The following is a 13,710-nucleotide window of genomic DNA, read 5'->3' as shown; positions in this document are numbered from 1 at the left end:
GAAAGGATTTTCAGTGGCATAAACAAGCCAAGGAACTTTTACACTGGAGAGAACGAAATCCCCCAAGAGTCTTTGGATCTAATCACTGCACGGCAGGCAGAGGCATTTCTTTCTAATAGTACAATTTGTCGTTAAAATCTAATTTACAATAATATGTTAATAAAAACATTGTGTACTTGGCATTCTGAAAGTCACACGACTTCAACCGAGGAATCTGAGCTGTTGATTTTTAATTATTCTCAGGATTACTTGAGGCCTATTTCTCATCTTATCCAAACCGTCATAATAGAAAAGTGTGGATATAAAAAGAGAGCTTAAGCTGCTTAACCTCTTTTCAGTCAGAAAAAAATATATCACACAGGGACATGTGAATCATCTGAGACGATTATTTGAGAAAGATTGAAATATGGAATTTGAATGTGTGATTACGTAAAACACAACATCCTTAAAAAGAAAAACCTCTGAATATAAAATAATGTAGAATGCATTTCAGTACTTCAACAGGAAATGTTTTCTTTCAATTGTAATTTAAAATATCTTCCAGCTCATTCCCTGTACCAAACTTCTGAAGAGGCTTCATAAGAGTTACGATGGTCAATGCAAATTAGTGTAGCAGTGATTCATGGGAAAGCCCTCCATTGGTAACCTCTATGTCATGGTATGTCCATTCTAAACAATATCCTTAATAAGAGTAGAGCTGCATGCCTGATGAAAAAGTGCAAGATGTGGATTTGAGTAAAAAAACTAAGAAAATCAAAAACAATGAGTACGAAAAAATTGGGGAAATGCCCAACAGCCTGGGATTATTCCTTGAATATTGAATGCACATCCTTAAGCATTCCCTGTTTAGGTGACACCTCTGTCACTGGATCCCTTCTTTTCACACCCTACTGTATGTGAGAGGAAAACAACATTTCCTGTGGGATATAGGATGTTATTAGTCTTACCTGCTGTCAGGACTGTTCAACTATACAGTGTTATGCTGTCTTGTTGGCTGTTGTGTAGCAATGTGATCATTTCACCATGATAATCTGTCTTGGGTGGCATAACAGATTTGTTAACAGTAGGAGAAAAAACAATTTGAAACAAATGAAATGAAGACGCTGGGAGCTAAATGATTAATAGAATTCTCTAATGAACCAGCGGTGTTTTTACCAGCTTGACTATTCATTTTCATGTAGTTAAAATCAGAAAAGTGAAAGGAAATACTGAACACAGAAGCAATGGAGCTCTGCCAACCCACATGGCAAAGAGCCTATAAGAAAGCCTCTCTATAGTGGCACAGAAAGGGTTGGGAAATTGATGGTACTGTTACTGAATATAGACCAAACAAAATGTCTCATATGTCTACGTTTGTAAAATCTTTAGATGTACTTTCTGTACAGAGAGGAAAAATAGAATCTTGTTGTTTCAGCTCCTTAGAGGCAGTCAAAGAACATTGGCCTGGTTTTCTCTAATACTTTTCATTTGAGTGACTACAGTTGAGGGGGGGGGGGGGGAGTGCTTTGGGGCCTACAGGCCGTTGTGAGTAAAGCATAGTCGGATCAGTAGACGTCAACCCCACGCTTTTTACTTTGCAGTCGCACTGCAGCAGGAAAACAAAGTAATTAACAGTGACAAAAAGCCATCTTAATAAGAAAATGGCATGGAGCCTTGTCAGGTTTGAGCTCACATGCCTTACAGACTCTTCTTCTCTCCTACCACGTTCTTCCCTTGATGAGCCAGTCAAATCAAGCCAATGCCAGAGGCAGCGCAGTGCGAGGTTCTCTGACCAGCGCCAACATAACACATTAGAAATGGGTGAAAAGGAGGCAAATGTCTCAGCCAATTAACGAGAGAACTGATGAGAAGTTGCTGCTAGGCACAGGATACAACAAAGCACGGATATAAAGTGTTGGACTCTATATTTATCGCAGTAGGCTTAGGATCTGAATGCAACCTGACTTGGCACGGCCCTGAACATCGTGCTGCTGAGACCTACTGTAGGAAGCCAATAACTCAGAAGTTTTCATTCTTTTTGGTGGTCACAATCACAAAAGGAATTGAGCTTTTTCAGAAGCAGATTCTATTTTTTTCTAGATTGTTTGTCCCCGAGATCAAGTACATCAGTCTGCAAAAACATATAATGTTATTCTGGTTGTTGTGGCAGTTATGAGTTGTTCAATGTTTATAGAGGCTAGGCTTTGTCAAATACTCAAAAAATAAATAACATAGCTGTGGGCTATCTTAGTGGTGACCACTGAGATAAGGAGGATGGATTCTTTTATCACATAATATTTTCACAGTTGGATATAGGAAGCCCACTTCCCTAACATCAAGGCCACATCCACCCACTTATCATACATTTCCTTATATCTATCTTTACTTCACTCCTAATGTAAATACAGTGGCTTATACAGACCGCCTAGAGTAAGACAATACCTCCATTCTCTTCCTCAGATTGTTTGCATTACATTACATTGCATTTAGCTGACGCTTTTATCCAAAGCGACTTACAATAAGTGCGTTCGACCAACAAGATACAAACTTGAAGAAAACAGAATCATATAAGTACATCAGGTTTCATAGAGCTAAAACATTTCAAGTGCTACTCAACTGGCTTTAGATAAGCCAGTCCTTTATTAGTATACAGTTGCAAGAACCCTTTGGAATTACCTGGATTTCTGCATAAGTTGGTCATAAAATGTGTTCTGATCTGCACGTTTGAAGTTTGCAAAAGAGCACCTGGATGTTCCACAGCACTACTGGCAAAATATTCTGTGGACAGATGAAACCAAAGTTGAGTTGTTTGGAAGGAACACACAACGCTATGTGTGGAGAAAAAAAGGCACAGCACACCAACATCAAAACCTCATCCCAACTGTGAAGTATGGTGGAGGGAGCATCATGCTTTGGGGCTGCTTTGCTGCCTCAGGGCCTGGACAGATTGCCATCATCGACGGAAAAATGAATTCTCAAGTTTATCAAGACATTTTGCTGGAGAACTTAAGGCCATCTGTCCACCAATTGAAGCTCAACAGAAGATGGGTGATGCAACAGGACAACGACCCAAAGCACAGAAGTAAATCAACAACAGAATGGCTTCAACAGAAGAAAATAGGCCTTCTGGAGTGGCTCAGTCAGAGTCCTGACCTCAACCCAATTGAGATGCTGTGGCATGACCTCAAGAGAGCGATTCACACCAGACATCCCAAGAATATTGCTGAACTGAAACAGTTTAGTAAAGAGGAATGGTCCAAAACTCCTCCTGACCGTTGTGCAGGTCTGATATGCAACTATAGGAAACGTTTGGTTGAGGTTATTGCTGCCAAAGGAGGGTCAACCACTTATTAAATCCAAGGGTTCACATACTTTTTCCACCCTGCACTGTGAATGTTTACATGGTGTGTTCAATAAAAACATGAAAACATATAATTGTTTGTGTGGTTTTAGCTTAAGCAGACTGTGTTTGTCTATTGTTGTGACTTAGATGAAGATCAGAACACATTTTATGACCAATTTATGCAGAAATCCAGGAAGTTCCAAAGGGTTTTTCTTGCAACTGTATAAGTGCTTTGTTAGCAATTCTTTATTAGTAATTTTATCGATCGAAGTGGAGTCGAAAGAGATGAGTTTTCAGTCTCCCCCGGAAGATGTGCAAGCTATCTTTAGATGCAAAGTCTGTGCTGTCTCCTGTCTTTTAGACGTGTGGAGGGTTAATGTAAGATTATCGAGCATCTGACAGCTCATCCCTTCAAAGGCTTTCTTCAGGTAGTTGCTCTGCAGTGGGATTGAACAATAAACTCCCCAAAGGAATAAGTCTGCCCTGTGCACATCCCTGTTATCAGCACTGGTCTGTTGTACCTGCAAGCAGCATGTCCAACTAGGGGACTCGACGGCAGATTGGACACAAACATGTCACCTTCCAAAAAACGAGTATGAAAACGTATTGATTATATTGATTTGACACCCTGGTGTATTACTGGAAGGAAAAAAAAGTCTAATCCTTGTCAACTATTACACTCTTTTTCTTTTCATTGAATTGTGGCTGGAAGAAATCATTACAAAAATGGAATTATAGTATGGTATTAAAGCTCATCTGTAATGGAGAGTATTTCTGTCATCGCTCTACAGATTCTGGCCCACATATACTTTATGCATGCCATCATATATAGTTCATGATCATTACTCCTCTCCAGAGCCGTCTACAAGGAGCTCATGACGGATGCCACAGACCCACAAATCTGATAACTACGGTGTTGCCTTGCCCTTGCCCATATCCTCATTAAGAAAGTACAGGCCAAGGAGAAGGTTGGGTAAACAAGCTGAATCCATTCTATTAATGGCTGTGGGCTCCCCTGCCACACCACCATTAATTATCTGGTGTTACAGAGAGATAGGTTGAGAGAAAAACAACAAGCCATGTGCCAGAATCTACTGCCTGGAGGTCTGACTTTTTAATTATACAGGAATTCCTCATGAAGCTACAAAATGACCAAAGTTCTGAAGTGATTTGTTCCAGTATTTAATTAAAATTGCTGTCAAAACATGTCAAGAATCAACTCAATTGAGGAAAAGGCTGCATTTAATACATCCATGCTCAGAGTGTTTCGTTCTCTTTTTGTATCATTATAATGACGCAAGATAAATCAACACTGAATGGAAAGTCCTAGAAAAAGGGATCTCCCTAAAAAGATGTTTGAGCAGATCTGGAGCCTGGAGGGGGGAACACCCTCTGTAAAACAAGAGTGAACTTAAAATCTAGTGAGAGGTGTGAGGGCTCTGGAGAATGTTGCTGACAACAAGAAAATTGGCAGATCACCCACAGATAAGCAAATGTTTAAGAAATTATAATCAGTGAGGCCTTGCAATATACTTAGACTTGACATTTTCTAAACTTTATAGTGCTAAAACTGAAATTAATTACCCAACTTTGGTTTCTCCTTTGCAGCAAAAACACTCAAGCAGTGTGTATGTGCATAAGACAGAAGTTGGTGGACAAACCAGAAAACAGAACGGGCTCTTCATGCTTGATGCCAAAATTGCTCAGTGACAAACATGCTTATCATGTTTAGCATACCACAGGGTGTTGTCTAAACCGAGTAACAGGAGAGCTGCGCCCTCTTAATTTCGGTGTTCGTCCTCATGTGAAATGCAGATTGTCCAAGTCAAATTATAAAGTCATGTTCCGAAGTCGCTTTGTTGTTTACGTCCGCGGCGCAATCTTGGATATGGGCTTCATGTTCTCGAGCCTCAGTATTGCCCTCATACTATATTTTCTAGAAAAAACCCTGTACCACGTTCATTATCTCTAATTGTGACGTGTAAGCATGCTTTACTTTGTTGCAATACATCCAATAGCTGTTTCACTTAAAGAAACAGATGTCGACCTCATGTTTGTTTATCAGGTCTGTTTTGCTCAGTTCTTTCCCCCCGTATGGGCAAATTAGGCATATGTTCAGCAAAAGTGGCTTGGACATGATCAAATTCAGTAACTAAGTGATATTACCCAAGATTTAAATGTGCGTCCAGCGTTGTTCAACTCAATATTTAGCACTCTGAAACTCTTAATGGCACTGTACTAACGCTGCACCTTAGCTACAATGCTTTTCATCTATTTCTTTCAGTTAGAAAAAGTGTATTCTAAACTTATGCTTAGTAGTCTGGCAATGTTCTCTTTAAAAGGTACTGCTTGTGAAGAGTCCTTTGTTTGTTCTCCATGTTAAGTAATCGTGTATGAACTGTCTGTGGATGTGGATATGCGGGTGAATAAAATCTGTGTTATGCCTGCACAAAATCATACTAGACCAATCTAATTACTAAAATACTTAGTATAATCACAGTACACCAAATATTTTTGACCACCAATACTATATAAATATAAATGATGAAGCTATCAACCCTTCTGTCAGCTCTGGCATCTAAAAGGTGAAGGCTGGTTTCTAGTTTGACTTTAGGAAGAAACCTGTACAAAAGATGGTGAACACCAGTGGAAATGAAAAGGTCTATTGCTATCTTTAAGGCACTTTAACACAGCAATAAAGCACAGAAGGCATTATTTCTATTCATATGATGTTGTGTCATCACATTGAGGCTGGGAAAAGATCTTCAAAGTCATCTCATCTTTCCTCCGGGCGGGACGGAAGGTAATACGGTGCAACACAATGTATTGCATCAATCACTTTCAGATATTCCATGAAATAATTTTGGCGTATTTAATAAGCAACAGTAAATATCCTTCATTATTGATAAGTACAATCAATGTAAGTTACGTGCCATTTGCTAGAAGCCCTCTTCTGCAGCCAAAGTGTGCAAATGACCTGGAAATACAGCAAACATTTATTATATTGGTAATGTAATAAATCACTGTGGTCCGGCTGGTCTCTAAACACCGTTGCTAGAGGCCAGTTCTGCTCATTATGCTCTGGTTCAATAGTTTCGCCCTTTGGAGCTCTGTTACTTTCTGGTTTCATTTTCAAAGTTTGGGATACAGATCAAGATTATACTTTAAGTCAGTGTTTCCGCCAGGGGGGGGGGGGGGGGGGGGTGTCACGTCTTGTCACGTGACTTGAATTTTGAATTGAGCCGTCTCTTATAGATACTATCTCTTTACGTATTAGTGAGGGGAATTCCGTCTCATTTGGCTCGGCTCACTAAGAAGAGCCGGCTCTTTCGGCTCCTAAACGGCTCTTCACCACAGTTTACCACGGAGCCTCAGTTTCGCCGCTGCGAGGCTCCGGTGCTCGCAGTTCACGCGTGTGCTCCACTAGCACCCCCCCGTCAAGGCTTGCCGGCGTCGGTACCATATGTGTTCGGGGTACCATATGTGTTCGGGGTACCATATGTGTTCGGGGTACCATATGTGTTCGGGGTCCGTCTCTTACCAATGACGTCACTGACATCACGCACACCAACCAAAATAATTTTCTAATTACCTTCGGCTTGATGTGGAGATGTGATTTGATGTGTCCTTTGTCCCCCAACTCCTCTCCAAAGTTGAGATATGTAATAAAATACTCAGGGGAGTTTCCTGAATTTTCATGCCCAAAGCTAAGCACTAGGCCCTGGGTAAATGAAGAGGCTGATCTGGGGCATTTTTGTCCACTTTCCCTGGTGCTAGAAACTCAAGTCAGCCATCCCTGGAATCGTCTCAGAGAGTAGGGCCCATTCTCAAACAGCCCCCTAGACCCTACCCATACACCCTACCCCTCCGTTTGCGCTTCACGCAGAGGGTCCGCCATATTGAGGGCTGTTCCAAACCAACGAGTGTGGAGCGGTGTGGAGGGGGAGTGGGCTATCAAGCCCTCAAACAGCGAGTCTGCAGCGGTGCTGACTTGAGACCGGTCTCTACCTGACCGGAGTCACGCTGTGTGTTTGTGTCAGGAAGTAGTTCCAGCAAACATCCACTGATAAACTGCGATGTTAACAACCTCATGATAACCTCATATGTTTTAACTTAGGATCATACCTGTGTTTAGTCTAGAAAAAGGTAAATGTGTGCATTTTATTATAAAGTTCTGTATATTTACAGACTGTTGCAAAAACTAAGAAACTTATAAACATCAGGTTTAAAACTAAAAGAGCTTTACAAAAAAATAACAAAATTAAATATGTTTGGAGTTTTATTTGAGTTATTAATTTACATTTTTTGTCTAAGAGATGCTGATTTGAAACCGTTGTTACATACAGTTACTGTACAGCATTTCCTGTTTCTGCCGGAGAGAGGGGAGTCCGTCCCAAAGCTTGCCGCTGTATTTTCTCCCTCCATCTGACAGGAGGGAGCCTCGTTGAGCTGCGAGTGTGGCTACAGACGGAGTTCACTCCGTCACGGAGGGGTAGGGTCGAGGGAGTGGTTTGGGATTGGGCCTAGATGATCAGTGGGGCCTTGTTTTTACTGAAACATGATGTTTCGATGTATATTTCCATTGAAAATGCTGACCGCTTGCCGCAAAGCTAGCATCGCAGCCACTGCTCCGTTTTCAGAGACTTTGCACATGTTTCTCACAAACGTTTTACATTGTTTTTGTTACTTTCGTCGCAGTGTCTTAAATGTAATTTTGGGTTAACTTCCTGTTTGAAGTTGTTGCTATGGAAACAACATGACGGAGAAAAAAATTATATATATATCTTCTACATATAATAACGGACAAAGTAAAGAATGAAATGTAGGCTATGTTTAAATGTTCGGAATTTGACCGTTTATGATGGTCCTCTTGAGTTGCCGTACAGCCAATGGCGTACAGCCATTGCTCCGTTTTCATGTTTTTTTTACATGTTTTTCACAAACATTTTCACACGCTAGGAGGATAGGAATACTTAAATTCGGTTCGTCATGATCTGTAGATGTGATTTGCCCCCGAGCACCCCTGGGTAAATTACCGTACAGCCAATCACAATGCGTACAATGCGTGATGTCATTGGTAAGAGACGGCCCCCGAACACATATGGTACCCCGAACACATATGGTACTCACACCGGCAGTACACTTTCTGTCACAGGAACACGCTTTGCTGGCGGCGAAAATAATCCCACCAGACTCCTTTGCCCCTCCAACAGAGGGATGTCCATGTCCTTTTTCCTTTTCGTCATTTCAAGCGATTAAAAACTCTTGATCTTCTCTCTAATTATTTATTAATTATTATTCGGCAAGACGCCCCCATGGCGGAAACGCTGCTTTAAGTATTCTTTTGCTATAAAAGATTAGGTTAAAGTCGCTCATATTTCCTTGATATGTTGATCTGGAAAGGAGTCGATAAATGAACAGGGCAGGCAGGATGTTATATGTTTAGATATTGTGGTTTATAAGTGTAATTATTTAAAAATGACCTCAGTTTCACCTTATACAGTAAATCCCATTTTCTATCTACGAAACAGAAGGGCTTTGTCCAAAAAGTGAAACTATCCATCTATAGGACAAGCAAGGACAACCAGTAGCTTTCTTGACATTGCCAGCTTTTAATTGGCCAGATTGCTATGTATGAGATAACAGTCAGTGTGAGCATACGGCATAGACTACCAAGTACGCCAAGTCCTTTGCTTACTTTTCCCTTCCTCCTCACTATATTAAGAAAGATACAAGATGAAGAGATATGCATTTAGGGGTCCACAACATATAACTTGTCATAACACAAATATGTATTCCTACTTTAGGTGAATTATGTAAAGTTATCACAATCTCAGCAGTGTGCTGTCCAATACAGCCTTCCAGTTTGCACACAAGCATATGGCAAGCTGAAGGTCATCTGCAGAATGTATGCGTGTGTGTGTGTGTTTGTGACTCTAACAGGGTATATGCAGGAATCCTGAAGTCAAATTTAAGACCTTTTTTAAGACCCTTTCAATACATTTTAAGACCTCATCGCCACTGCGAGTTTTAATCGGTTACATTGGCAACACTTTACCTCACATTGACTATACAGTATTGATTGTCCTTCCTCCTTATCTTCAAACCATTTGGACGCAAACTTGCATTTCCCCACAACGATGTTTAGCAACCGGCGTAAACGGACCTTCGCGCGCTATCAAGCAGTGAGCATGCGATGTCCTGTTCAGATGAAGTCAAATCCAACGGGATGCCATAAATAAACTACACAGAATCACACTACACACCTACGCAATGATTACATTCAGGCAGACTGTAGAATACAACCTCTTTGGACAATTTATATACTTATTGAAAACAAGCTACAAAATGTAATACCTTGGAAAATGCAGTTTAATACTTTTTAATAGCCTTAACTTTTGTTAAATAAATGTATCAACTTTTAATAGTTTTTAAGACCCCGCGGACACCCTGTCTAAGACTAAGCTTATTGAATGTAAGTAGCTGCATGAATATCGACGTACCAGAGTGAGTAACAGATGTGAGGCTTCAATGTAAAGTTGCAATATTAAGTTGACAGAGAATATGTGTGGGATTTGGCAGGCTGGGCTCTGTCTTGTCCCACCGACAATTAAGCTTGAGCGTTCACATTCTGTCTCTTTCTCTCACAGAAGAGGGCTCTTTGTTTCCACATTATCAACCCCCACATTGTGAAAACTTGAAAACAAATGTTATTTTATTTTTTGCACTTTTATTGTCATTAAACAGTACAGGTACTATGTAATGAAATGGTTTCCCTGCATTTGACCCATGTTTAGGTCCATTTATCTTGGAAAAACTAGCTTGGCAGAAGCATAGTTTTCTTTCACTTTTATAGAGTAGAAACATCTCGGATGGGTGCCGCCCAGCATTGAACCGGTCTATTGTATGCTTTAATTTAGGGGGACCTGCTTTATTCACAACCATCTGCAGACATACTATAGAACTATGAGTAAAGATGGATATCTTAGCTGTTCCTTGTATAAGTGGGAGCCCTAAAGATATTCCCGTGTAGCAGATGTCGTGCAGAGATAAAAGTAGAGTTTCACTAATGAACACTTTGATGTGAAACTAAGGGACAGCGTTACATGATCAAGCTGAACTATAACAATCTGCATCTTTAAATATTTTATTGACTGAGCAAACAAAGTGCTCGGGAGCAGAGCGTCCAAATCATTAAATTATTTCTGTAGTTTATATTAAGTTTTTATCAAATTTAAGTGCATGAATCCTTCTACTCAGATTTTAACAATAACTGAATTACTGTTGGCATGGATACATAAATTGTCGTGATTGGAAAATGGGATTTAATCCTCTGCTCAATGCTCTTAGAAAACCGATAAAGAGGAATATGTATGCAGAGATTCGTATGGAAGAGGAAATGTTTATGAAGGCAAAATATTTTTGCTTGGAATGCAATTCAACCCGTGCTGGGAGTGTCTTGGTGGCTGTTTGTATCCACATTTGCATCGTTTTCCCGGTTCATCCAATCAGACGGTCCCGTGCACACGTACAGTGACATCACCTCCTCCATATCTGCCAGTGGCAATGGCAGATCTCATTCTCGACCCCATCAGTAACAAAACTCCTCCACTCACAATAAGTTTTGTCTTTAATAAATCAGCCCGACAACACCCACATATTTCTGTGGCCTTCAGAAAGAGAATTTATCATTCAGCCGTTGACCAAATCTGGCACACCCCAAGCTGTGCTGGCAACCATCGGGGAGGTTACACACATACCGTTGATTTATTGGCATGATATACTGGACATAGCAAAATAAAATATGTTCCATGGGGCATAAGCCATTTATCTTGCAACTGTCACAAACCAATCTTCACCGCAAGGACAGGCAGAAATTGAAAAGGGAAAAACATAGTAGAAAGTTGACCAAGTAAGCAAAGCAGTGCCCTCAAGGCCTCGCTGCATTCAAACATACAGATGTATTTAGCTGATACTGTTGTCTATCTTTTCACTGAATATAGTTTTAGAAAAAAGTTCTGACTTCCTAGTCGACTGAGGCAACAAAGGACTGTAATCTAATACTTCATTTAGAAGTGTGCGGATTTCATCAGGCTAAATGGAAGGCATTCTGGGATTAGATGTTCATTCTACTGGGAGGCAAGCCACTGTGTGCTTCTCTGGAGCTGTTTTTCAGTGTGGAGTACATTACAACATGCTGAAGCCAACTCGTCTGGAGAAAAGGAACAGATTTCACCTGACATATGGAATCTCAGTGGGGTTGCAATAGAACAGACCTATGGTATTGCCCTCTGTACCTGTAGAAAACAATTAATCCTCATTCATCCCCGCCCTGATGGCCCTTGTTTGGACTGGTGTCAGTAGCACAGAGAGACACATTATAAGGGGGAAATTCTAAAAGGATGCAGCTGGATTTTTTGGCTACTTCCCAAATGTTCTTCTTCTGTGAACCAATAGATGCAATACCAGTATTTCTCTTGCAGAAAGGAAAGCCTGCTCGCTCTGCCATAAAAAAGAACACAAGATGAAGATTGAGTGAGAAAAGGGTCATCTCATTGCATGTCAGGCCATATGCTCTGACCTCTACATTCGGTTCAGATGGCCTCAGTTGTCATGAAGCAGAAAAACTCTGCAGATCAGGATTCCTCTTGATGTCTCTCATCCCCCCAGCTCAGTCCTTTTCAGCGTCCAGGGTTTGTTGCGGTACGAGGTGAAGAGAGCCAAATGTCTTATGAGATCCTGTGGCATATTTGCAATTTGATCCAAACAAACGAGCCAATTAATCCAGTTTTGAATGTACTTTGATTCAAAAAGATGTCAGAAATGACTTTGCCTTGTCCTTATTTCAAACAATAAGTCAAAGGTTTAATTGCCTTTAAAAGCATTTATCATTCCGGTCAATGATGTAGGGCTGATTTCTTTGAGGCTGAGTGGTATCACCATGACTCATTGCTCACCAGTGGTTTCTGCTCAGTAAAAGCTCTAAAGGAAGGTAAGAAATGAAAGCTGATGCTCCCCTGGTGCTTTCTCCTGTGCCGGTTCCCGCTACCGACAAACTGCTTCTGAAAAACTGCTTCTGAAAAACTGCTTCTGAAAAACTGCCCATTCCTTGAAATATTACCCATAAAGCCCAATGTCACTATAAACCTGAAACTGTCAGCTGATTTGTGAACCCAATAAGCTTCCTCTCTGTAATGGGTGTGTTCAGCTGCTGCAAGCATCTGCCAACTAAGCTTCAACGGAATCTGGCACAGAAAACTTGAAAACTATGTATAAAGAATCATCTTTAAGGTTTGTCCCATTACTCTATCAGCATTAGCATGTTAGCATTGGCATTGTGAGTAGATTAGCATGCCTTCATTTAGCCTAATTCCCACAGTGCCTAAGTACAGTCTCACAGAGATATTAGCATGGCTTCAGGAAATGTGTGTGGGTGTCCATCTACTTACCTATGGGCTCTTGGTAATTTATTCATACTAAATTGCAACACATGGGACCTACATTGGGAGGTTATTAAGCACATTCACACTTTCTTGCATTCAACTGTGAGGTGGCGAAATGTATGAAGTGAAGTTTGGCACTTGATAGTATGCTTAAATCATTGGCACGAAAAAAATGGTGGGATAAGCATTTGCTGACAGCACTGTGGGAGTTCAAACTCAAGGTACACAACAGTTGGCATCAGTTGACATCTGGGAAAGAGACAGGCTGCTGACAGGGAGATTATCTCTGCCAGAGCCGGGGCACAGTGGATGCTGTCCACTGCAGCTGTGATGCTCCTCAGGGAGCGAGGACTCCGAGGTCTGCTTAGAGAGACTTTCACGGATATATGCTGAAAATTAAGGAGCAAATTATATTCTAGTATTCGAGTCACTTAGCATACAGTGTCACATGAAAGACACAGAAGGGGCCGGAAAGCATATCCATCAAAAGGGGCTGGTGAAATGATATGCAGGAATACAACGATGATGACTCAGATCCCATGGGCATCTGTCACCTGCAGGAAGCCATGGTCAGGCAGGTGTGAAGTAAAATGGTCAATGTGGTGAAATAAAAGGGGAAAAGGACCGATTGTAGGAGGATGGGGAAGTAGGACAAAAGGGTGACAAGGACAGAATCCGACTGTGTGTGTCATTGTTCCTTATCTTTCCTCCAGTGTGTAAATGTTGAATACTATTTTTAGCATCATTTCATTCAGTTATAATTCATCCAATTCAATCCTAGGCCGGTATTTATCATAATTGACTTATTAGTTACAGTAAAGTGCCAAATGACGTCAGGACTGCAGAGCATGTAATGGTCTTGTCAAAAGGCCATGTACACGGATGTAGATATTGACAGTTTCTCCAAATACAGTAAAAGAGTAATTGTTTTTTCTCCACAGGGTT

The 13,710-nt window shown here is 40.9% G+C and overlaps 1 protein-coding gene across 1 annotated transcript in view; it reads right to left on the bottom strand.

Annotated features, from left to right (window-relative positions):
* The window catches only part of LOC307034049 (ecto-NOX disulfide-thiol exchanger 2-like), a 142,064-nt gene extending 139,005 nt beyond the window's left edge, over window positions 1-3,059 (bottom strand). The window contains exon 1 of the mRNA XM_079672753.1: window positions 2,656-3,059. Within this exon, the coding sequence (XP_079528879.1) occupies window positions 2,656-2,680 (25 nt within the window). The 5' untranslated portion in view covers window positions 2,681-3,059. The remainder of the gene's footprint in view (window positions 1-2,655) is intronic.
* Between the last annotated feature and the right edge of the window lie 10,651 nt (window positions 3,060-13,710).

The sequence above is a fragment of the Notothenia rossii genome, assembly GCF_949606895.1.
Source record: "Notothenia rossii genome assembly, chromosome: 3".
Lineage (NCBI taxonomy): Eukaryota > Metazoa > Chordata > Actinopteri > Perciformes > Nototheniidae > Notothenia > Notothenia rossii.
Note: the sequence above shows the minus strand (reverse complement) of the source record. Positions and strands in the feature narration are given on the sequence as shown.